General features: G+C 47.2%; 1 protein-coding gene and 1 pseudogene across 2 annotated transcripts in view; one reads left to right on the top strand and one right to left on the bottom strand.

Moving 5' to 3' along the window:
• The first annotated feature begins 454 nt into the window (after positions 1-454).
• On the top strand, positions 455-2,936 carry LOC118727600 (annotated as a pseudogene).
• A 7,516-nt stretch (positions 2,937-10,452) lies between these two features.
• Positions 10,453-26,099, bottom strand: part of EFCAB2 (EF-hand calcium binding domain 2) — a 44,459-nt gene continuing 28,812 nt past the window's right edge. Inside the window, exons 3-7 of one of the 2 annotated variants that reach the window (XM_036453580.2) lie at positions 25,656-25,728; positions 15,110-15,189; positions 14,465-14,507; positions 14,234-14,300; positions 10,453-10,866 (exon numbers count right to left, since the gene is read on the bottom strand). In XM_036453580.2, coding sequence (XP_036309473.1) covers positions 10,751-10,866; positions 14,234-14,300; positions 14,465-14,507; positions 15,110-15,189; positions 25,656-25,728 — 379 coding nt within the window. In that variant the 3' untranslated portion in view covers positions 10,453-10,750. The remainder of the gene's footprint in view (positions 10,867-14,233; positions 14,301-14,464; positions 14,508-15,109; positions 15,190-25,655; positions 25,729-26,099) is intronic. The other variant, XM_036453581.2, reaches the window with a different exon arrangement.

The raw sequence follows: 26,099 nt of genomic DNA, 5'->3' as shown, positions 1-26,099 counted from the left end.
TAAAAAGAGTATAAAGAAGTTTAAAAATCAGAGGCTTTAACACATCTCTCTAAACATAAACACACACATTTATTTGTAAAATGTTCAGTACTCTTCTCTCACCCAGCTCTATCTCCTTTATACTCCAATCATCTTAAAGCTGGCCTGAACGAAATAATTAAATGTGGACCATTCATATAAAACATCAGTAACAACATCGTTGGGAAGAGCTGGTATTGACCAGAGGACTTTTAAGACGTCCCCAGTCCTGTGCTGTTGCCTTAGGTGGCTCAGGGACAAAAGGTGTTTTGTTGTTGTTGTTGTTGTTTTTAATATATTTTTATTGATTTCAGAGGAAGGGAGAGGGATAGAGAGAGAGAGAGAAACATCAATAATGAGAATCATTGATTGGCTGCCTCCTACACGCCCCGAACTGGGGATAGTTACAGCTGAGTGAGAGAATACTGAACATACGGAATTTTGGTTTTGAAAGATAAAAAAGTTCTGGAGATCTGCTTCACAACAATGTGAATATACTTAACACTATTGAACTGAACAGTTAAAAATGATGAAGGGGTAAACTTTATGTTTTTTAATCACAATTTTAAAACATACCCCAAATAGAGCCTTAAGAGCTTATGAGGAATTTTTTTTTTTTTTTTTTACCAGTTTGACCTTCTGTTCATAAACTAAGAAGAAACAATAGATACAATAGATCATACCCTGATTTGAGTCAGGGGCTGCCTCTATCTGTTAGAGGAAACTGTCTAGAATGAAAACCACCCTATTGCCTGGCCAGCCTCACGTGGTGCACAGGAAACCCCCAAAGCTTGGGCCTGTGCCAGCTCCAAGGAGGAGACATTCCCAACATCAGTCCCTGCTGGGTCTGTGCCAGCAGCGGCACCTCTGGCCCCACATCTTCGAGGTGCCATGTGATCTGTGACAGGGAGAGCTGAGAATGTGCCAGTCTAACGGTTCCTGTTCTCTGTCAAATAATAAGTCAGGTCCTCCGAATGGAACAGAAGGCCCCGGGGGGGGGGGGGGGGGGATAAGAACTTGCAGGAGAGTTATAAGAGTTGGAGCAGCCTTTAATTTTATTGTTATTAATGGAGACAGTGATGGCATTCAGGCTCAGAGTGCCAGGGCCAGCGAATAGCCTGACCTCACTTTGTACTGCAAAGTGTTCCCTGAATGCACACGCACGTCTTTCCACACCTTGGCCCTGGCTTGGCTCCACCGCTACTTCTGCGATGTGCAGGCTCATGAAACCAAAGCTGCCCTCTGCTGGCCGCCCTGCGCATGGCAGCCTTAGGCTTCACAGCTCCCACATCCAGCCCCCATCAGCTTCCTCTCCGCACGCTTTTCAACCACTAGTGACTGTGCCTGGTGTCTACCCTTTGGGCAGCCAACCTTTTGGGTCCGTTTGCACTTGGGTAGTTAGTGCTGATGCCTGCCCTCTCAACACCCTATTGCTTCACTGCTCCCAGGACCCCGAGGCCTTGATGCAATCAGATAACAGCCTCCAGGGACTTAGAAATGCAACCTTTCGGCTGGAGCAGAAGATGGCGTCTTCGGATGAGCAAAGCCTGGGACGCAGCGAGGTCTTTGCCTCTGGCGGATCCTGCTTCCAGGACGAAAAAGCGCAGGCTCCCGTGGAGCGGAACCGTACAAACAGTGGGAAGTGTAGGTGCAGGCAGAGGACGGAGCCCCCAGCCTCACCCTGGCTGTATCAATAACGATCAGCTCTTCGAAGACAATATAAATGGGACCTCAAGAAGGGGCTGGTGGAAGGTGAGCACTACGTGCTGCTCCCACCACTGTGTGGAGCCACCTGGTCAGCTGGTCTGGCCTAGAGCATGGCCAACCGCCCACTGCACGGCAGGCTGTGGGTTTGCGTGGCATCTGTGAGGTCGAAGTGCACCCAGTGGAACTGCTGCTTGCTCGGCACAGTGATATGGACACACCTCACACCGCTCACTCCAGCCACGCAGACTCCATCACCGAGTTTTGCATACCGCTCACAACCCATGCGTGGTGAGCCCCCAGGAAGAGGCACAGCGTTGGGTCAAGAACACAGAGGGCTCCTTAGAGAGGTTGTGCAACACACGTGTCACAGTACGCGACGCTGTCCTCAAGTCTGGGCAGTTAGTTGGTCATCATGGAGACCCGAAGAAGGATGGTACCTGGCCCAGCCAACAGCCACTTTGAGCAGCAGGCCGAAGGAGAAGGAGGAATTCCAGGGCCAGCCAGGCATTTGCAGTCTCACCACCTGGGCAGCACGTGCTTCATGAACTCAGCCCTGCAGCTCCTCAGCAATGTGCCCCAGCTCACCGAGTACTTCCTCAAAAACCACTATCTGCGGGAGCTCAACTTCTGCAACCCGCTGGGCAGGAAGGATGATCGCAGAGGCCGACACGGACCTGGTGAAACAGGCCTGGTCCGGCCACCACCGCTCCATCGTGCCCGATGTGTTCAAGACCAAGGTCGGCCACCTTGCATCCCAGTTTCTGGGTGACCAGCCGCACGACTCGCAGGAGCTGCTGTCATTCTTTCTGGGTAGGCTGCATGGGGACCTCAGTCGTGTCAAGAAGAAGGAATACGGGGAGCAGTGTGATGCTGCCGGGCAGCCTGATCAAGAAGTTGCTGTGGAGGGAAACCAAGATGGCGGCCTAGGTAAGCACCTAAACTGCTGTCTTGCACAACAATTTTAAAACAACAACTAAAAGACAGAATGGAAATCATCCAAAACCACAAGATAGCTGGCTGAGTGGAAATTCTACAACTAGAAGGAAAGAGAAAAGCTCAGATCAGAGGAACCGCGAAGCACTGAGGTGCAGAGATGCACATGTGCAGAGAGGAAGGGCGGCAGAGTGCCTGGCAGGCTGGAGGGGAAAGAAAGCCCCCGAATGCACTGAATCCCAGTTCTGACTGCACTGAATCCCAGCTCCAGCCGAAACCCTTTGGACCCAGGCTCATGTGAGTGGAGTCTGGACTGTAGAGAAAGGCACACAGGGACTCGGAGACTTGGAGACTCTGGGGAGCTGCAGAGGGCAGGGGTCTGGAGGTGTGGCACAAAGAGGTCTGACTGCGGAGGTTGCCACAGGCTTTCCATAGCAGAAGGAGTCAGAAGCTCCTGACAGCACTGATTCCCAGTTCCAACTATTCTGAAACCTAGTTCCCTGCAAGCCCCTGGGGCACCCATACTCTTACAAGGGAAATCTGGACTATCAGACGGAAACTCAGGGGAGCTGCAGAAGGCAGAGGTCTGAGGCGCATGCACAAGGGCAGGGCTGACAGGAAGCCAAGACTGTCAGCTCAGTCCTGAGACTCCACCCCATCCAAGCTGAGCACAGAAGCTTTTGCAATTTTGCAAGTCTGATCCTATAAGACTGTCTCTAATATATACGGTATCCGGCATAGACACAGCTGATACTCACATCCAATTGGCTTGAAGGTCAATTCCTCCCAGTGACACCAACAATAATCAAGACTTAACTACAACAAGGCTGTCCACACTGTCCACAAATGGGAGCACCAAGAGTGTCCACCTCAGGTAACTGGGGAGGCTGACCCATTGGGCCATACAGGACATCAAGCACACAAAGCCACCCTACCAACTCAGGGAAGCATCGAAAATGAGGAGACAAGAAAACAGATCACAAACAAAGAAATGGAGGAGAAAAAACGACTAGATATAGAGTTCAAAACCATGGTTATAAGGTTTCTCAAGAAATTCCTAGAAAAGGCCAATAAATTTAACGAGACCCTCGAGGATATGAAATAAAGACCAACTAGAAATTAAACCTATACTGACTGAAATAAAAAATATTATACAGAGACCCAACAGCAGACTAGAGGAACACAAGAATCAAGTCAAAGATTTGAAATACAAAGAGGCAAAGGAAACTCCTCCAGAGAAGGAAGTGGAAATTCTACAACTAGAAGGAAAAAGAAAATCTCACAGATCAGAGGAACCGCAAAGCGCTGAGGTGCAGAGACGCGCATGCACAGAGAGGTGATGAGAAAGACAGAGAGGGTGGTAAGCACATCCCCAAGCCTGGAAACGTGGCTGGGGGCAGCCCCCAAGACTCTGGCCCGGAGCAGGCTGGGCCCAGCTCTGGAGTCGCCAGTGGGAGCCGGGCCCCTGCGGACAGCTCTCCTGGACCATCTCACTGGCCCAGAGAGCGTGGTGCAAGCACGTGTTCACCCTGCAAACGGTGAACTCCAACGGGACCAGCGGCCACTTTAAAGAGGATACTCAGGCCCCGCCTGTATCGCCATTGCCGGGACCCAGAGGGAAAAGCTGAGGGCTACGTTAAGCATGACCGCGAGGGGGACATGCTGAAGAAGGCTCCTGTGCGGCTGCAAGTGTGCACTGAGCTCTGCACCAGAGTGGAGACCCTGGACGGGAGAACCCCTGGTACTGCCCAACTGCAAGCAGCACCAGCTGGCCACCAAGCAGCCCCAGCTGGCCACCAAGCAGCCCCAGCTGGCCACCAAGCAGCCCCAGCTGGCCACTAAGCAGCTGGCCCTGTGAACACTGCCTGAGATGCTCATACGCCTGCAGCACTTCTCCTATATCAAGTTCTCCTGAGAGAAGCTGGACACCCACTCTTGTGGAGTTTTCTATTAGGGACCTGGACTTCTCCGAGTTTGTCACCAAGCTATAGGACGAGTCAGCCCCGAGCTGTACAAATACAATCTCATTGCCGTGGCCAGCCACCATGGCGGCCTGCGTGATGGACGCTACACAACATTCGCCCGCAACAAGGACAGTGGGCAGTGGCACTACGTTGATAACAGCGTCTCGCCTGTGACGGAGAATCAGACTGAGTCCAAGGCAGCCTATGTCCTCTTCTATCAACGCCAGGACGTGGCGCGTCGCCTGCAAACCGAGGCCCAGCCTGGCCAACCTGACCCCCAGCACCTCCCGCCCGTGACCCCGCTCCGAGTCCATGGATAGAAACTGAACCGCCGCGGCCTACGGCAGGAAAGGAAGCTCTCAGCTCTGCCTCTCCCCTCCGCTCCTGTCCCCTTCACCGTGCAGGTGCCCCGTGCTGGCATCGCAGGCTCAGTGTGTCCACTGTTCTGGCCGCCTACTGCTCTCTCCCGGAAAGGGGAGGCTGTGTCCTCCCGGCAGTGAGGCCCTGCCTGTGCTGGCCCCTGAGAGCATTGACCTTCCCGTCTCTCCTACATTTATGGTTGTTCCCTTTCCTGTGTCGTTAATGGGGGTGTACTGGGGAGGGGGGGGGGGGGTACAACTCAGCACAGAGTGTATTTTCTTATTGAGACCCTGTACTTTGCGCTGTGTATATATAAAGTGTCCGTGTGTGCCTCGACAAAAAAAAAGAAGAAGAAAAGAAAGAAAGAAATGCAACCTTTCTTTGGAGTTAAATGACAACTCTTTGGAAATAATTCTATTTTTATATGTCATATGAAGCCCTAAATCCCAGCTTAAGAAAATTCTGAAGTTATCTGGTCAGCCCTAATTATTGCAGAAATTAACAAAATTTCTACCTGGCTTACAACTCCCAGTGCAGTGTTATAGAATGACCAAATTTAAGAAACACAGAACAAGCTGCGAATCTGAAGTGTGTGAGTGGTTTCTTATTTTAAAATATACATTATTTTAAATATATAATTTAAATATATCAAATATCAAAATAAACTCAAGCCGAAACTGGTTTGGCTCAGTGGATAGAGCGTTGGCCTGCAGACTGAAGGGTCCCGGGTTTGATTCCGGTCAAGGATATGTACCTTGGTTGCGGGCACATCTCCAGTAGGGGACGTGCAAGAGGCAGCTGATCGATGACTCTCTCATCAATGTTTCTAACAATCTCAGCGGTTGAGCATCAACTTGCGAACCAGGAGGTCACAGTTCAATTCCCAGTCAGGACACATGCCCGGCTTGTGGGCTTCATCTCCAGTGAGGGGCGTGCAGGAGGCATTCTCCCCCATCACTGATGTCTCTCTCTCTCCCTCTCCTTTCCTCTCTGAAACCAATAAAAACACTATTCTACAATGTTCCTATGAAGTAACCTTGAAGAGTCTACTAATACTGTAAGTGGAAGTGAGCTTGAATTCTCCTCTGTGAGTGTTGTCAGCCATGTTACAAGGTAAAACTATGATAGACTAGTTTGATTTGATGAGAAGTAACTAAAAAATATTCCAAATTATCAAGAATACTAGTGGGAAAATATATGTACCTTTACTGCCACTAACGATGACCTTTGCCTAAGTGACTATCACGGTTGAGCTGGTGACCAGCTTAGAATGGAGCCAAGACATTAGCAGAGCATTTGAAGATGGGGAGAGGTGACTAGAGGACTTTGGCTATGTAGTTAATCACAGTAAAAGAATGCCTGCCCTGGCCAGTGCTGCTCGGTGGTTACCTGTAGGGTCTTATGCAAGTTCTTAGAACTCTGCCTGGAACTAAGACTTGTATTCAGAACACATACAAACACTGGCAGTTTGGAAGCTGTGCTTAAGGGCGATACTCAACCCATCCTTCAATGGCTGTCAGGAACTTGGTGAGCAATGGCGAGAAGCTGGTTCAAGGTTTCTGACTGAGGACGGAAGACTTGCTGGCCCGGCGCTCGGCAGAGCCCCTGGGTAAAACTGTCCTGAACCTCAGGCGTGCTGGTCTGGCTAACCTCCCATCTAAATAGCACGTTGCCTCAACATTTCAACCTGGTGAGTTTAGAAAAACAAAACACTGTTTCCACAAATGAATGAGTGTGCTCTCCTGGGCGGGGAATAATTCCTGCTGCTTTAAAAGCACTGGGACGGATCACAGGTTTTTTAAAAAGAAGAAGGATGCAGAGATCTCACTTCCGGGTCTGTATCCAACAGAACTGAGAGCAGGGCCTCAAAGACTATTCCATGTTCTTCGTAGCATTCGTCACAACGGCCAAGAGGTAAAGCAAAGTGAATGTCCACCAATGGATGATGAAGGGGTAAACATGGGGTCTCGCCAACAATGGAATATACTCAGCTCTAAAAGGAAGGAATTCCTGTTCCCTGCCACAACAGGGATGAGCCCTGAGGACGCGATGCCAAGGACAACCGGCCAGTCACAAGGCAAACACTGCCGATCCCACTTGGGAGGCTCGCAGAGAAGCCAGACTCGGGGAGCAGGTGGCAGAGTGGGGCTGCCGGAGCTGGGCCAGGGCAGGGGGCTGTTCCCCGGTGCAGCCTTTCAGAGCTGCAGGAGGAAACGTTGAGACCTAGTCACTATGTGAGGGTACTTAACACTACAGCCGTGCCTTTAAAAGCGGCTAAGGTGAGCAATGTGAAGCTGTGTTTTAGCGCGGTGTCTTACAAAAGAAAGACAAACACCCCCCAGTTTCGCATCTGGAAATAGACTTCACAGTGTCATTAATAGCACCCTGGGAGCAGCCCGCATCCTTCCCCCAGTACCTCAGCAGCGCACCGCCCTCATTCCGAGGTGAAGCAGGACTACCTTCCCCTGCCGCTCTGCCTGCCCCCCCAGAGAGCGAGCCTCAAATAGTCACGTGTTAAAGGACTCTCACTTTTATTCCCTCATTTCGTTTTCGCGCCAGCCCTGTGAGGTAGGCGTTCTTCCCACTTTACAAACTGAGACGCAGAGACGCAGCCCGAAGTGTGGGTGCCAGGCACCTGACAGAAAGTGGCAGAGCCCAGCCTCAACCCTCACCCCTTCCCCTCGACTGCCGCCCCGGGCAGCCAGCGGTTCTCACATCCTGTGTGCACAGCACTCCTGCGGAGAACGGGGCGCCTGGCCTTTCACCAGCAGCCCCCCAGGTGCCTCTGAAGCAGGTGACTGGTAAGCGCGCTCCCAAGGAGCCAGCCGCCACGCCAGGCCCGAGTGGGGCATGCGCACCCCAATGCTCTCGGGGGCAGGGTGGTGACCCCGATATTCTACAAGGAACCGACTGCACAAACACAGACTCCTCCCTGGCACACGCAGTTCTGAGGGGAGGAGGAGAGCAGGAAGAAGAGAAAGACTTAACCACAGTCGGTTCCACGGGAGCAGCACACAGCTGCCCTCTCGACACTCTGTCTGTCCCTCGGCATCTGGCACTTGGACGTTCGTGCACGCCGAGGGGACTAAACCAGCACTGCTTCTGGAAGGAGGAAGAAGACTGAAGTTGGGCCGGACAGAGGAGCACAGGAGGGAGCACCTGACCCAGAGTGAGCTGCCCAGAGGGGTGGGAACCAGCTGTCCTTCCCAAGGCCCCAGAGCCGGGCAGAGCGGGCTGTGCAGAAATCGAGTCACAAGGGTAAGAGAACTCTGCATCAAGCAACCTCCTGCCAGGCCAGTGCCATTCTGACTTCAATTGGATCTTGAGGGCTCAGTAGGTGAATGAGAGGGACAAAATATGAACCAAAATAATCTGAATACAAAGAAAAATGCTCCCTGTGCAAATACATTTATGCTGCAACTAGGAGATAAAATGAGATTTCTATGGACACCTGCGTTGTACTTTTTTGATGGCCTTTAAAAAAGCAACAAATTTGTGCTAATGCTGAAAAATTAATCATATATATATATATATATATATATATATATATATGTCCAGCAACCTGAACAGCAGAACAACCAGAATGACCAGTAGCTATGACATGCACTGCGGCAGCCAACCAGCCTGATCTGGACCCCGATCGGCCCCCTCCCCCCAGCAGGCCTGGCCATTAGGTTCCCATCAGAGTGGACTGGCCGGACCCACCATGCATGAATTCCTGCCCCGGGACTCTCGTATCCATAAAGCTAACCCTTGGGACTCCTTCCTGAGACAGGGTGTGAAGTTTGACATTAGCCAGAACTTCTGAAGAATTCTAGAAGGAGACCTGGGGGCACCCAACCCTGAGACAGCCTAGAAGAACATGACGTCACCATCTGACCATGAAGGGACTGGGGCTACTGCTTTGGCAGAACTGGGTCGTGCAGGGTAACAGACTTACAGAAAATAACTCAGCGCTGTCCTGTGCCCCAAGTCTGAGCCTGGTTTATACATATGAACTCCTAGCCAGGCCTTCCTCCTACTAATCCACTGGTTATTGGATTTCTCCCCAGTGTGTGTCACTCGCTCAACCCCTCGATGTCCAGAGCCAAAGATCACTTTGCCTACCAACCCCAACTGGCTTCTTGGATCTCTGACCTGAGTGAATGACACTGTAACTCACCCACTGTCCAAGCCAGAGACCTGGCACTCAGGCCTGACTCTTCCCATCCACCTAGTCTCGACCCTTCGTGTCTCCTTTCTGTGCTTTAACGAACAATCTTTCTTTCTCTGTGAGCTTCAAAAAACAGTCCAAACTCTAATAACACTAAAGCCCTAACAGCATGGCTAACCTGATCTCCTTAGCGATACAGCTCCTGTTCACCATTCCAATTTCCTCTCTCACATCTTTCAAATCTCACACACACCAAACATGAGGAGATACTTTCAACTCCCAGTTCACTCCCTGCTGCATGACACTTCTGGGAGGTTGGTGCTTGCGGCCCCCTGCTGACATGACTGTGCCCTGCCATCACTCAGTAATGGCTGGCTTTAAGTCTAGTGCTCCTGTTCCGGGAAGCCCTCCACTCCCGCTGTCTCCTGTCTCCCAGGAAGCTCCCGCCAGGCTAGCTGCCTCTGAGGTGCGGCCACAGCCCCTGGATGTGCCCATCGGCATGTGGCTGCTGGCTGGCCTGCAGGTCTCCCTCACTGAACTGTGGTTCACCTTGCAATGCCAGTTCCGACACATGACCCAGTAGTTCTCAGTGCATGTTCCCTGACTGAAGGCACAGTGACAGTCCCAGGTACTAGCAGGCAGATCACAGGCCACATGACTGTTTACATGTATCTACACACATGTAGTGGGTTAGGGTTTAGGGTTAGAGTTTAGGGTGTGTGTGTGTGTGTGTGTGTGTGTGGAAAAGCATGCACAGGAATAATCTTATGGAAGATTATTAAGTTTCCTTACGTGATTCTCCCTTTGCCTGTCACCCGCGCTGTGATGCGTGTGCTTGGATAACTGCTCTCTCACAGCCGCCCCGCCTGCACAGCGTGAGCTCTCATGCTCCCCCCAGCATCAGGGCGATCCGCACACGACAGGGAGTCTGAAAGGTGAGCTTCTAAAGACGGAAGATGATTGCCGCTTCCTTACATGACCGACTTCTATTCAGTCTTCTTTTCTCTGGATTCAATTATCTCAACTCCTTTAGCTCTTCCGAAAAGGGTGACATGCTGGATCAGCGCATTTACATTTTTACACTAAGTTATTATCCTCTCAAACGAGATCCGTAATTGGCATTCATTAGGCATTGATTAGTAACGTTCATTTTCATACCTCCTTCCACACTCAGATTGCCGAGTGCTTCTTGTGGGTCGAAAAGGAGCTTTCATCACGATGCCACTCAGGGTCCATCTGTGGTCACGCCGCTCCCTCCCCAGACCTTCACACGCCAAACCCATGGTCATTCCAGCATCTTCCATTGTGTCAGCTAACTCATTGGACGGTGACCTAGATTTTAGTCCAGAAAATTAACAACCATCCATGGGTAATGTTAAAGTGTTTTAAGAATAGTTTTTAAATAATTAGCAATTTGTCATTCCACGTGCAAGACATACCAAATAAACTTGTTTTAAATTGTTAGGATCATCTTTTAAAAATTAGAATATCTTGAAATAGTTGTCATGAGGAATTAACTAGATATTAAGGAATTGTAAGATATAATATGAATTGAACAAAGATAAGCAATTTTTAAAAATTGTCCTTTCAATTAGAAAGTGAGCCTTTGGAGTGTTTAATTTTCATCTATCACCATCATCGTTATGTAGTCCCTGTAATGAATGAAATTCGATTCTGGACCAATTGCAGCAGACAGCATTTCTTCCATTTCCTCCTGAGAAAAGGGCTCACCTGGCAGGAACAAGAAGGGAAATCATCATTCACAACCCTCTGTGCTTTCCTTTCTCTCTCCACTACCAGCTTCACTGTCACGGGACCCCGTGAGCCCCGTTGGGTGGCTCTCCCTGGGGCCAGGAGCCGCCGGCCATGACAGTCCAGGCTCAGGAGCATGCTGCTGCACCCTGGGCAGAGTGGAGACTTCCTTTACCTTGCAGATGTTATAGCTCAAACAACCCTGGAATCGATCATTCCAGTCAAAATGGCAGAGGCCATGAAGACAGCATGAATAAGGCTGTTTATGTACTTCAATTAAAATTACTGAAATTGCCCAGGAGTAACCTGGCTCCCGGGAGTCTAATTTTTAGTAAGAGTATGAAGAGAGGAGTCAATGATTGCTTCACAAAACTGCTGAAGAGCAGCTAACGGAGACTTGAAACTGTAAGGATTACATCTCGGAATATTCCCTAACCGGGTCTGGCCAACGTGGTGATGGCAGTTGCACCCAATGGCAGATGCCACCCAGCAGGCATTCTGAGCATTCCTCTCTGTTTCTTACAGTTTCGTCCCGTGTTGCTGTCAAACAAAACCAGAAGGTGGAGAGAAAACCTGAGAGCTTTAGTCGATTCAGGTAGCAGCTGAGGGCTGAGGGCCATCGTGGATTTTACCAAGATGAGAAGCCAACTCATGAAAAATGTTGGAAAGGTTATCGACTATTTAAGAAAAACTTTTTCCTGATCTTAAACAAAAATAGAGAAATATCCAAATTGCCACCTTACCTGTAAAGAGTCTTTTTTTTTCTAATTTCTTTATTGATTAAGGTATTCCATATTTTCCTCATCCCCCCATTTCCACCCCAAACCCCTCCCCACGCATGCCCCCACCCCCTTATTGTCTGTGACCACTGGTTAGGCTTATATGCATGCACACAAGTCCTGTCTGTAAAGAGTCTTCTGCAAGCAGGTAAGTTACCTAGTCCCGGGGATCACTGCCTTCTGAGCTTAAGTCACCTGCCTCCACAAACAATGCTTTCTAAATTGGAATTCATTTAATAATCCAGGAACTATTCAAATGGGGATTTTGATGATAATGATGATGGTATTATCAAACAAGGGAATGTGCTGAATTCTTTTGAAATCATGCTTACATCCATAAGAAAAAAAGAATGCCTGCCCTGGCCAGTGCTGGTCAGTGGTTAGAGTATCGGCCTATGCACACCAGGGTTTGACTCCCAATTAAGGGCATCTACCTAGGTTACAGGTTCGATCTCTAGCCCAGAGAGCATCCAATAGATGTGTCTCTCTCACATCAAAATTTCTCTCTCTCTCTCCTTCTACTTCCTCCCTCCCTCCCTTCCACTCTCTCTAAAAACAAATGGATGAAATATCCTCAGATGAGGATTAACAAAAAAGAAAAAGAAAAGAAAGACTACCTGAAATGTTTAAAAGGACAAATTCCTAATCTTATGCCTGACTGTTAATACTAAATATGCTACCAATAAACTTTGGTGGACACAGTAAGTCCTTAAGAGAATACTCATAAACCTCATGAGCACTGGTGCTCACGTGCGCTCGCTAATTTAGCCTCCCTCGCTCCCTGGGAGGACAAAGTGCCATCCCGCTCCCAGTGGAGGACAGCGGCACAGAGGAACGCAGCAGCCTGTCCAGCCAGCGAGTGGCGGGCTGGCCTCCAAAGGCCAGCAGGCCCGCCCCAGGCCCTGCACTCAATGACCACACCTCCCTCAGAACAAGGCCTCGCGCCAGGAAATGACAGAGACCGTCCAGGCCTCCTCGGGCAGCATCTGATGAAGGACGGGAGCCAGACTGCCTGGTTCCAAAGCTAAGCTGCTCATTAGCGCTAAGGTCTCAGGCCCGTCACTGACCTCTCTGTGCCTCAGCTTTCCTGTCTCAGAAACGGAGGTGATCATACCACCTATCATAGGGTCATGAGGATTAAAAAGCTATTTGAATAGTCCTTAGAACACTGCCTGGAACATGTGTGTGTTTCTTAACATTTTGAGATCTTCCCTGCTAATACACATGCCTGTCTGACAATACACATGCCTGACACACACGGACTTCTATCCAGTAGGAACGTGACTCAGTAGTATTTATGTTCATCAGGTGACATCCAGGGTTTTTAGAATGTACATTTTCAAACCATTCATGTTCTGTGGACACTGATCGTTTGCATTGTCTCTGTAGCCAGCATGGTCTGGTCCTGACTTTCCTGTTTCAGTGGGAGCATCACATAATCCCATCCCCCGGCCACAGGATCATTTCTTTTGACTCCGTTCCCATCTGGTTTGGCTCAGTGGATAGAGCGTCAGCCTGTGGACTGAAGGGTCCCAGATTCGATTCCGGTCAAGGGCATGTACCTTGGTTGCGGGCACGTCCCCAGTAGGGGATGTGCAGGAGGCAGCTGATCAATGTTTCTCTCTCATGGATATTTCTAACTCTATCCCTCTCCCTTCCTCTCTGTAAAAAAGTCAATAAAGTATATATTTTTTAAAAAGAGTGTGTGTGTGTGTGTGTGTGTGTGTGTATACAGTTCAAGTTCAAAGCAAGAATCTATGGTCCCAGGTTCAATTCCAGTCAAGGGCATGTACCTTGGTTGCGGGCACATCCCCAGTAGGGGATGTGCAGGAGGCAGCTGATCAATGTTCCTCTCTCATGGATATTTCTAACTCTATCCCTCTCCCTTCCTCTCTGTAAAAAAGTCAATAAAATATATTTTTTTAAAAAGAGTGTGTGCCGAAACTGGTTTGGCTCAGCGGTAGAGCGTCAGTCTGCGGACTGAAGGGTCCCAGGTCAAGGGCATGTACCTTGGTTGCGGGCACATCCCCAGTAGGGGGTGTGCAAGAGGCAGCTGGTCGATGTTTCTCTCTCATCGATGTTTCTAGCTCTCTATCTCTCTCCCTTCCTCTCTGTAAAAAAATCAATAAAATATATATATATATTTTAAAAGTGTGTGTGTGTGTGTGTGTGTGTGTGTGTGTATACAGTTCGAGTTCAAAGCAAGAATCTATGGTTACATGAGCATAAAAAACTGAAAATTCTCGATAGTTCATGTTTTATAGGTGGCATACCTTTTATTCTGGAAATACTCTTAAGTGAATGGAATGCCTTCAATTTATAGAAGTATCATTATACTTTAAAGAAGTCCTATAAAGGAAAAAAATCCATCTCCCCTTAACATACCCTTTTCCTCTTATCTACTACTAAACAGAAACCATCCCAATACCAAAATAATAGGAATAATAAATAACTTTTTAACCAGAATGATTGATTTTAAAGTATCCCCTAGAATTTTTGCATAATTATTAAATTATTAATCACTTAAATAAGTCACTGTTATAAGATATGTAATAAATAACTCTTACCTTCTTCAGTCATATACTTGACCAGTTCTTCCTTAGAAAGATAGCCACGCTTAGTTGGATCTAATACCTAGAGGAAAGATAGAAATAATATTTTTTGTTTGATGAATAGATTCTACATGATGAATTTTTCATATAAATATATATGAAAAATTATATATATATGTATATGTATGTATTGTACACACACACACACACACATATATATATAAAAAAAATCTGGAGCTTACATACCTCAAAAGCTCGAAGAAGGACTTCTTCTGGAATTGGTCTGTATCTAATTATGCAAAAAAAAGACAAATACCACAGTATTTAGTAGTTCAGGCTCTACATAATAAATGATCACATAAAATAAAATAAACACGTACTAGAAAAATAATGCTTCCCTCATTGAACTCTTTTTTGGTTTCTAGATATGAAAGTTGAAAGTATTCCATATCCTTGGAAAATACTTAGTTCAAAATCACTGGCATGTTTAATATTACCTATGAATTTTTTCATCATCATAGAAGTAAGTTTATCTGGGAACAAAATTTTCACAATAAACCAATTATAGTAAGCTAATGCTACTCTTTCTCTAGAAAAATAATTAGGGTTAATTCTTATATATCATTGATAATTCAAAATAAGAACGTTGTTGACTTATGCTTTTTGTAGCTTATTTGCCCTTTAATTACACTTTGCTTATTACCGGTAGATTAATACTGAAGTGATTGATATTTTTAAATTTATACCAACAGGCAAAGTGTAGTGAAAACTTAGAAGGAAGCAATCCTGGGGAAAATACTGGGTGATGATAATATATGAAGTGAAAAAAAAACACAATTTGCAATTAATGTAATTATAGCCATTACTTTACCATGGCACTTACTTTCTTACCTTCTTTCCAGTAGTATATTGGTCATCACTGGAAGAAATTTTTCAAATCGAATGTATCCAGTGGGTTCTTCTTCCTCTACCTAAACAGTCAATATAAAATAGTCACTTAGTCATTCAACAAACACACGGAGCAGCTACCTCTCCCACGTACTGCGCCAAGTGTGGGGATTTGATAATGAGCACCCTTGGGCATGGTCCCTGCTCCCAGAGTTTATATTAGTAGTGAGGAGGTATATTAATCAAAAAGCAACAAAGCTGAGTATCTAATTATACGTTTAGGTAAGCACAATGAAGTAAAGGCGCATGGGCCTATTAGAGCACAAAATAAAGGACATTTTTCTCACCAGGAGACCAGGGAAGGCATTGGTGAGGAAGTCACCCTGGAGCAGATGAATAAAGGATGAGTAGGTCATCAGACAAAGACCGCAGCGAAGAGACTCCCAGCAAGAGGAAATTACATGCACTAAGGCCCTGTGTGATGTGTGCATTAGAGGCCAGGAGGCTGAAGCACAGGGAGCAAGGAGAATGTTTCCAGATGAGGCTGCAGAGACAAGGATCAGACCTTGCAGGGCCTTACTGTCTATGAAAGGGACTTTGGTTGCTATGCTAAGGCCAAGGCGAAATCACTGAAGGTCTCATAGACGTATGTCTGAAAGATACACTGGTTGTGCGTAAGGTGGCTTCTGTAGCAATAAATCTAAGGGTTTGGGTTAGACTGGTGGCAATGGAGTCAGAAGTGGACGGTGTCAGAAACTACTCAAGAAGTAAAATCAATAGGACCTGGTGGGCAAGGATGAGGAAAAAAGACAAGAGTCAAAAGCAGCTTCTAGGATTCTAACTTGCACAAATGGGATGGAGTGTTGTTTTCCCCTGTGAGAAAGAACACTGGATAAGGGGCCAGGTTAGGGGATCAATCACGATCTCAATGACCATGTATGGAATCATTGTAAAACAGCTATTAAACACCTAGATGGTAGCCCTAGCTGGTTTAACTCAATGAATGGAGCATCAGACTGCATACTGAAGGTTCCCAGATTCGATTCCAGTCAAGGGCACATGCCTGGATTGCAGGCTCCATCCCCAGGGGCGGAGATGGGGGGCATGCAGGAGGCACCCAATCAATGATTCTTATCATTGATGTTTCGATTTCTCTATTCCTCTCCCTTCCTCCCTGAAATCAATTATATATATATATATAATATATATATGCATACATATATATACATATATACATATATATATATATACATATATATATACATATATATATATATATATATATATATATATATATATATATATATATAAATATACCTAAATGGTCAACAGAACTTTGTTCTACCACCACTAGTTAAAAGAACACCACACCCAGAAAGAGAATTTCTGGTGCCAGCACTGTTAGATGAGAATGAGAAAGACTCTTGCCCACAGGTTCAACTGTGATGGTGTGGGTGAACAAAGCTCCATCGATCTTCACTTTCATGTCAGGCTATTTACCAGGAGCTATAAATTCTCCACTGCCTCTCAAAAACCCTATTAAAAGGCTCATAAATCCCAACTCAACAGAAGAGCTTTTAACAGATTTATTCTTTGAACAAAAATAAGAAATCTATAGGCCGCTGCTACATGGAACACACTGTCTTCCGAATGACGACTACTTGTTTAATGTTTATACTAAATTCTCGCCTAGTATGAGTGGAGTCCTCAGATTCCACTTTTGGCAAAATATGTCCGCCGTCTAATGATAGAATGAGGTGTTTCAGAATTTCTGAGCCCGTCAGTATATGAACAATTGTCTTCAGCTGCCTCTAGGTCCAAGGCGATCATTCTGCAAATGAATGTTCACGTGGCCTTGATGTGCTTGCCCACAGTCGCACCCAGGATCTTCTTAAAAATAAAATGTCAGCTAAAACCGGTTTGGCTCAGTGGATAGAGTGTCAGTCTGCGGACTGAAAGGTCCCAGGTTTGATTCCAGTCAAGGGCATGTACACTGGTTGCGAGCACATCCCCAGTAGGGGGTGTGCAGGAGGCAGCTGGTGGATGTTTCTCTCTCATCAATGTTTCTGGCTCTCTATCCCTCTCCCTTCCTCTCTGTAAAAAATCAATAAAATATATTTTTAAAAATATTTAAAAAAAAATAAAATGTCAATCTCAAGAGACTACCTTTGGAGGGATTATTTTAAAGTAAAATGTTGAGTTTCTATTCTGATTCCTCAAGAAATCTACTGCAGAGCAACGGTTTGTTTGCTTTCCTTCCCTCCACCCCCACAACCTACTCTAGAGCAAATAGTCTCAGCTGTGAAAGACAGACCCCTTTATTTCACGAGCATCCTCAGCAATCTACAAACGTTTTTAGTTTTTCCAAATGCACTTCAGCTCTACAGCACACCCCTCCCCCCATGAGAATTCATGAACACATGACATGTATGTAATCAAGCCTCACTTGCACCCACTCCAGCTTCCGTACAACTTCCAGCAGCCCTTGGTGCTCTGAACACTGAACACTAGGGTGAACATTCTGTGGGTCAATTGCACAAAAATAGTAAGTTAAAGCACATCTCCAACCAATCAGGATAGCAGAAGAGGCATAAATTTTCTTTGACTTTTTTAAAAAGAGGGATAATGAATAAAAGCCTTGTAGTTCAAAAGTGAAGGAAAAGTAAGTTCATCTTCAACTTGGGCAGGATGTGAAAATATGTCTATGACCCAACACTATGCTCTGGAGGCCATATCTTATCTACTTTTTATACAAAAAGATACATAAGCAGTGGCATAAAACAGGTATATGATGATTCTAAATACAGTAGAATAGACTGTTTTATATATATCGAACACTATTTTGTATTATAAAAGGATTTTTACTATTCAAGTAAACTTTTTAGTTTTAGATTTACAGAAAAGAGATAGCGATTTCCCACATTCCTCCCACCCAGTTTCCCCTATTGTCAACTCTTGCATTACTATCTATACTAATAATCTATACTAATAAGAGAGAAATATGGCAATTGACCATCACTCCATGATGCCCACAGCCAATCAGGAGGGAATATGCAAATTAGTGGGATAAAGATGGGGGTGGCCACAGCCCCTCACCCAGACTGGCTACAACCCTATAGGGTGAGAATCCCCACTGGGGGGCGTGTGGCCGCCGGCAAACAGCCATCAACCCCTCACCAAAGCTAGCCACACTCCCCAGTGGGGTCCTCCACCCCATGGGGCCATAGCTAGCCAGCAAATGCCCCAGCCCCTTGCCCAGACCAGCACCATAACCAGTGGGGACCCCCACCCCAATGGGGGCATGGCCTGCCTGCAAACCACCACAGGCCCCTCACACAGGCCACCCCGCCCCCAAAGGGAACCCCCACACTGATATGGAACACTCTTCAGGGTAAACCAGCCGGCCCCATCTGTGCACCAGGCCTCCATCTATACTAATAAAAGGGTCATATGCTAATTAGGCTGAGAGACTTTCTATGAGACCTTCCAGATGTTCTTCTGGAGAAAGCCATGGTGGCGGGGCCAAGAGGGGAGGGCAGTTGTGGGTGATCAGGCCTGTGAGAGGGGGCCATTGGGAGCGATCAGGCTGGTGGGGAGGGCAAGTAGGGACAAGAAGTCTGGCAGTGGGGCAGTTGGGGACTAGTTGGCCAGCAGTGGGGGGCAGTTGGGGGCAAGGTCAGTGGGGGTGGGGGGTAGTTGGGGACAGGGCAGTTGGGGGTGAGCAGGCCAGCAGGCAGAGTGGTTAAGGAAAATCAGGTAGGCAGGCAGGTGAGTGGTTAGGAGCCAACAGTCCCAGATTGCGAGGGGGATGTCCCAAGCTTCCAGCCAGCACTGGTCGGCTGCTGAAGAAGGGGCCTGTGGGCGGTGGCCACAGATCCGGCCTGAGTGCGCAGGAGGCTTGGGTCACTCGGGTGGCCCCGCTCACAGGGATCGGGCCTAAACCAGCAGTCAGACATCCCCTGAGGGGTCCCAGATTGGAGAGGGTCCAGGCCGGACTGAGGGACATCCCCCAGAATTTCGTGCAACAGGCCACTAGTCCTATCTAGTAAAATGGTAATATTCAAATTAACCATCACTCTGTCACAGAAATGGCAGTGCCCCTTCCTCTCAACCCTGCAGGAGTCCCCCAGTCCCAGAGGGGTAGCTACTGAGAGCAGGCAGCATGAACAGCTGGCAGAATGCTTGCTTTGTTGCCGTGGTGATGATGCAAGCTTTCCATGCCCCGCCATGATGGACTTCTGGGCCACAGAGCGCCTCTGGGCAGAGCGGCCAGGCCCCACAGAGAGTTACTGGTGCACGGATTCATGCACAGAGCTAACAGTAGTACATAAAACTACAGTTGGTTCATTGTCACAGGTAGCAGGCCAAGCTGAGGGCCCCCGCCTCCCAAGTGCATGAATATCATGCACCAGGCCTCTAGTTGATACATAATTATTCCATTAGTTTATCTAAAAGGCATTTTAAAAGATGGTCTATTCCTCTATCACAGAAGAGAAACAAGGAGCAGAGTAGAATAGCTCTTCTGAGAATCTGGAAGCAGGTGTAAGATATGGAAGGATAAGATATGGTTCTATTATTTCTGGTTCAGAATAGTTAATTTATGAGGTCATTAGTACGATCAAACAAATATACTATTTTCTAGAAATGTTTGTTATCCAGTGATGGCTCAATGATTATTTAAATTTCATGTATTGCAATGCCTTTAAGATTTAATAGAAATATATCAAATACTGAACATATATATATACATACATATATAATATGTATATATACACATATAGTAAGCACATAGATAGTGATAAAGATAGAGAGATGTAGAGTAAGAGGGAGTATTTGGGGTTGAATTGGACCTCCCAAAATCCATAGGTTGAAGTTCTATGTAACTGTTTTAGAGACAGGGTATTTGCAGATGTAATCAAATTAACATGAGGACACTGGGGTAGGGCCTACACCACTATGGCTGGCAGCCTTATAAAAAGGGGAAATGTGGCCGAAACCGGTGTGGCTCAGTGGTAGAGCATCGGTCTGCGGACTGAAAGGTCCCAGGTTCGATTCTGGTCAGGGGCATGTACATTGGTTGCGGGCACATCCCTGGTAAGGGGTGTGGAAAAGGCAGCTGGTCGGTGTTTCTCTCTCATCGACGTTTCTAGCTCTCTATCTCTCTCCCTTCCTCTCTGTAAAAAATCAATAAAAATATATTTTAAAAAAAAGGGGGGCGGGGATGTGGACACATAGGCATGTACATAGGAAGAGCACCAGGTTAACAGGGAGACAGTCATGCACAAGCCAGGAGAAAGGCCTGGAACAAGTCCTCCCCTCATGGCAGGACCAAGCCTGCCGACACCTTGACCTCAGACTCCTGACCTCTGGAGCTGTGAGATATATTTACTTACTATGCATGGCACATTTTAATCCAAAGACTCTGAATCACTGTCATCAAGCAGTGATTTCTCATCTACTGGAGATTACCAAAGCAGATAGTCCAAATTTAGAACTGATTTTACAGAGTTGAGAGAAAATGATGCATTTCAGAACTCCTTTCTCAGCAGAAAACTCAATTAACCAACTTATAATGAAATGAAGTCAAGAAAGATTCCCTAGCTTACAGCAGACAAGTTTCAAGGCTAGGAATTCATTGCCATTTCTTCACTTACAGCAAAGTCATGCTGGGGAAACCACTTCACTTTGATATGGGTTAGGGTCTTTAAAAAGTGATGGTGCCTTCTTCATGGAAAAATATAACAAACAGTGTAGTCACCATGCTAGGCCAAGGCTAATTTAAAATATTCTGGTTAAATCCCCATGCCCTAGCTTCTGTCCTTGTTTGTACTAGAGAACATAGCTGCTGTGAAGGTTACACACGATGACATGAAGTGGTAGTGAACCTTGAGAGTCTACTATAATCATTATTTCTGTCCATGGTGCACACACTTTTGGTTTTATATCATACAATGACACCTCCTCCTGAAAGAATCAATTTCTGGTGCTAAAATTTCACACACATCCTCCTGGGCACACCATACAGACCTCACTGTTTCTGCCTCCCAACCACGCAGTACAGCATGGAATGCGGTGAGAATGCATTAAATTGCTGGGCGTATCTACCAGCCCCATCCCTCCCCCTGGACCCCTGCCTAGTGGACAGGGTGCGTGCACAGCAGTGAGACCTCTGCCTCCGCTGTTCCCCCGCCTGCCTCTTTGGAATGATAAGAGGAGCGGTACAGGCAGCCGCCAAACACATCCCTCCTCCTCAAAAGGCAAAAACAAAGCAAACATATCTTGCTATTGCAAACATGTATGAGGCAAATCTAGTTTGTTTCACCTAAGAAAAGGGCTAATGTGCTGAAAAGGAGGTAATGATGGGGAAGTAACATAGACAGCATTTATGAATGCAAATGTATTAAAACCTCTTTGCAGGAAGATCCCCCAGCGTACTGTTTATAGTGAATTCATCTTAAAATATGAGCAGATGTTCGCCTGGAGGCCAAGGCCCTGACCCACTAAGCCAACTTCTCCTGCTCCTAAGAATTATGGGATAGCGCCCTGAGGAGAAGCCCCTGCTCCAGCTTCAGACACCCACAGTCTCTCTGCACCTCTTGCCCAGCATGGAGGAGTGTCGGTAATTATGTAAATATTGTGGGATTTTAAAATATACCTTATCTAGGTGTCAAAGCATGAGGCAAACACTGCTTCTCACTCTCCTTTGGTAAAGGTCAATGTGCTTCATCCATTTTGCGTCTGAGGATCCAGGCACAGGGAGGTGGAGTGCCTGTCCCGGTCCTCACAGGCGCGGTGTTTTGGTGAAACCACAGCCCAGAGCTCTCTGCTCCCATTCCCACAGGGAAATCAGCAGGCCGTCTCCTTCCTCATTAAAGCCTTATTTATTCTAATGCTGAACTCACCGCACAGGTGCAATAAAACACACAGTGGAAATTCATTTCTCCCCAGTGACACGACGATCAGTCAATAAACTCAACTATTTCATGCTTCACAAAAGCAAGATCAGATCAGCAGTTAAGATGGTGTAGAAAGCACCTCCATTTCAACAAGTTCCAGGTCAACAAATAAGATATGCAAATGAATTAACTATTTGTAGTAGTAATATGAAAACCGTAAGGTATTTCAAGTTAAACTCTAAATACCACATATAAAAATCTTAACATAAATCATGTTTCAAAACAAACCATAAATGCAATTTAAAAATAGTTCTCTACCTTGGATATAATAATAAAAATTCATTGACATTTGTCAAAACTATCATATGTATCATATAAATTGTAAATCTGCCTATTTTAGAAAAATAATTTACTCCAAACATTCCAGAGGCGGTTGTGCAAAAATTAGGATAGGAGATTCTTTGGGGTTTTAAGTCCCTTTCTTATTATTGGAAGCATATTTTAAAATTGACTGAATCATCTCTGGGCTAGACCATCAGATTCCAAGAATTAACAGGTGGCTAACCAGGTCACTGATAAAGGTCTCTTCCAACTGTGAGTCTGTACAATCTGGAGCCATGGGGGCATCAGTGGCCATCAAGCCATTAATTTCCCCATTTTACCCTCTGGAAGTGGCAGGGGGTCTTGAGGGGCTCCGCTACACCAAGTGCCTCACGCCCATCAGTGTCAGCTTCTCTCCACCTGGGCACAAGTGTCCCTCCAATCCCCAGGGGTGTCTGCTCCTATTTGACAGAGGCAACAAGTCACACTTTAGCACCATTTATTATTTTCTTCCAACTACAATGCAACTCACTCAGTGTATTCTCAGTACAACACATTCCGCCCAACCCCCACCCCAGCCCAACATCACCTCTTTCTATTCTGTAGTAATGGCTGGTAGCCAATACTAGGTAATCCCCAAGTACCTCAGGTCTACACTGCTTTAGCCCTATCATTTAACATCAGAGATCTATTCGATCCTCCCTGCTTCCACAATGCCAGACGTGTAGGAAAGCTGTTTGCCTAAAGAGACAGATACGTTGAGAACAGTGGCACCATCGCCCCTGCTAGAGTCAGCTCTTTACCCCAGGACCGCGTTCCAGGACAAGCCTGGCCCTGGCCCTCACTGACAGACCTGGCTGCTGATGCTTCCGCTCGCTCTTCCGCCCGCTGCTTGGCCCTGAGGAGGGCTTTCACTGTAACCCTAAGCAGCTCTCTTCTCGATTCCATTCCAGAACACGAGAGGCGGCCATGGTGAGCTCAGAGGTAGGAAATCCGGGGCAGCCAACTCGCTTGCCATCTTCTCCTGGAGATTCCACCCCTGGCTCACATTCTGGCTCTCCCGGACAACAACTGGGGCAGCCATGAAAACCTACTCAGACCTCCAACCGCAGGACCGTCAATGCACGCTGCCTCTAGCCATCAGGTCTATGCCAAGGTCACTCTAGTCCTGTGCTGATCCCAGCCAGGAACGGAGTGGTGGGGACACTAAAGAAGTGCCATTCCTGAGGAGGCGGACTCCTCTGAGGGCCAAGTTTTGACTGAAAATGCCCCACTGCTTTGTTCCCCGGAGCTGCTCAGTCTGAAGCCCCCACTCCTTCCCTCCCTCCTCTCCTTCCCTCTTTCACAGCGTCAGACCTGTACTGTGTCCCGATGGCTCCCCTGGCCTCCCCTGGCTGACGTCCCCCGCACGGGAGTTTTCCATGATGAACCTTTGACCACCTAATGCTCACTGTAGCTCCCCAGCACCCGAAGTATCACAAGTGGTGCCGGCAGAGGCCGGAGGAGACAGGTGATGCGATGTCACTCTCTGCCAAGGAGCAGAAGGATGCTGTGGTGTGGGGGACAGTCTGGCAGTTCACTGCTAAGGGGTTAACCGGAGGTGACCTGGGAGAATCCCAGTGGAGAGAAATGCCTTTGCAGGGGCCATGGTTCAGGCATTTGAAAGATGGGGGTGAACACGGCTACAAATGGGCGAGGTGACTGTGGGCGTACTGATGCCCTGCAGAATGAGGAGGAAGTGAGGGCCAGTGCCAAGCGGTTGCCAAGTACATGTGAAAGCCTGGGAGCCTCTTATCAACGGTGGTGAAAGCAGACTCGGCAAGATATAAAGCAGGTGGTCAACCTCTGCACTTCTTTTTTTTTTCTTCTTCTTTCTTTTTATTATTGAGAGTATTTCAGACCCATTAACAATGTAAAAGCCACTCTTAGCATGCTGTACAAAACAGATTGTGGGGAGGATTTGGCCTATGGGCCACAGATTGACATCCACAAATAAAAGGCATGAAAGTTATGCCCTAGCCAGTTTGACTCAGTAGACAGAGCGTCAACATGCAGACTGAAGGGACCCATGTTCAATTCCGGCCTAAGGCATATGCCCAGGTTGCAAGCTCAATCCCCAGTAGGAAGTGTGCAGGAGGCAGCCAATCAATGATTCTCTCTCATCACTGATGTTTCTATCTCTCTCTCCCTCTCCCTTTCTCTCTGAAATCAATAAAAACATATTTTTTTAAAAGGCATGAAAGTTAGAACTGCACAGCCAAGACCCTCTCAACTGCCCTCCCTTGCCAGGCTGGTTCCTCCCAATTGCCCACCCCTACTTGCCTGATATCCACAATTGCCCTCCCTTGCAGGCCTGGTCCCTCCCAACTGCCCTCCCCTGCTGGCCATCTTGTGGTGACCATCTTGTGTCCACATAGGGGCAGGATCTTTAATCACATGGGGGCAGCTATTACATGTTGGAGTGATGGTCAATCTGCATATTACTCCTTTATTAGATAGGATAGAGGCCTGGTGCATGGTGGGGGCCAGTTGGTTTGCCCTGAAGGGTGTCCTGGATCAGGGTGGGGGTTCCCTTGGGGCATGGGGCAGCCTGAGGGAGGGGCCTGTGGTGGTTTGCAGGCCGGCCACACCCCCCAGCAACCCAGGCGGAGTCTCTGGTATCTGGGATATATTTACTTTCTATAATTGAAACTTTATAGCCTGGAGCAGAGGCTTAGGCCTGCCAGGGCAGATGGAAAGCTTGGCTTCTTCCATTACCAGAGAAACCCAAGCTCTCTGTGGCCACAGCGATCTTGGTTGGGGGTAATTTGCATACTCGCTCTGATTGGTTGGTGGGCATGGTTGGTTAATTTGCATATTACTCTTTTATTAGGTAGGATGCTCCTGTCATCTGTCAATACCCTTTCTGTATATAGTCAGTCCCTGTGGCTACTGGCCCTTTTTCAACTAATGTTAGAGAACACACTACCTAAAGTGGGATCTCACTTGATCTATTGCGTTACTTAATTATAGCCATTTTCTCAGATCTGCTATTAATTCTTCCAGATCCTGTAGCTTGGATAACTCACAGAGCTGCCCTCATGTTTTCATTGCGCCGTTTATCAGTTTGAGCACTAAGCTAAGTGTACAATTTTATCTGTATGTTCCCAAAAATTCTAGTTTAGCACTTCTTAGTTGGGATTCAGGAATCTGTATTTTAACAACTCCACCAGGTGATTCTCATCATGAGAGAAGTTTGGGAAACACTGGGCATTTTACTTTCAGGTGAAAGGTTTTCAATGAGGAGGAGCCGGAGTCGCAGAGTCTGCTGACAAACCTTGCTGGCCACTCACCTCTGCAAGCAGATCGTGCAGCTCTCCTTCGTTAGGGCAGCATCCCAACGACCTGATGATGGTTCCGATCTCTCTGCGGGGAAAGTGGTCAAGAGTCTTAGAACATGCACTCTGAACCTCCTTTTACAGATGAGAAAAAAGTTAAGTAACTCGCTCCAAGTCACCGATAGCCAACATATTCCAGCAGCAGCCTCCATGGGACAAGGGGAATCTCGGGAGCTGTGGAGAGTCTGACCGGAGGGACAAGTAGAACAGGGGATGAGGCAGAAACGAAGTCGCTCGCAGGTGAGAAAAGCAGGTTAATTAGCTTTCTGGCTTAGGAGCAGACATCTCCCCTAAGACTTCTAGAAAGAACAGTCTTCACATCTCACTCATATCCCTGATACCATGATCATGATCTGTCCAGAGGTGAGAAAAAAATACCTCCAGGCTGTCGGGTTAATA

This window comes from Pipistrellus kuhlii, unplaced genomic scaffold (assembly GCF_014108245.1).
Source record: "Pipistrellus kuhlii isolate mPipKuh1 unplaced genomic scaffold, mPipKuh1.p scaffold_m20_p_25, whole genome shotgun sequence".
NCBI classification, from domain to species: Eukaryota; Metazoa; Chordata; class Mammalia; order Chiroptera; family Vespertilionidae; genus Pipistrellus; species Pipistrellus kuhlii.
This window is presented reverse-complemented; position numbering and strand designations above follow the sequence as displayed.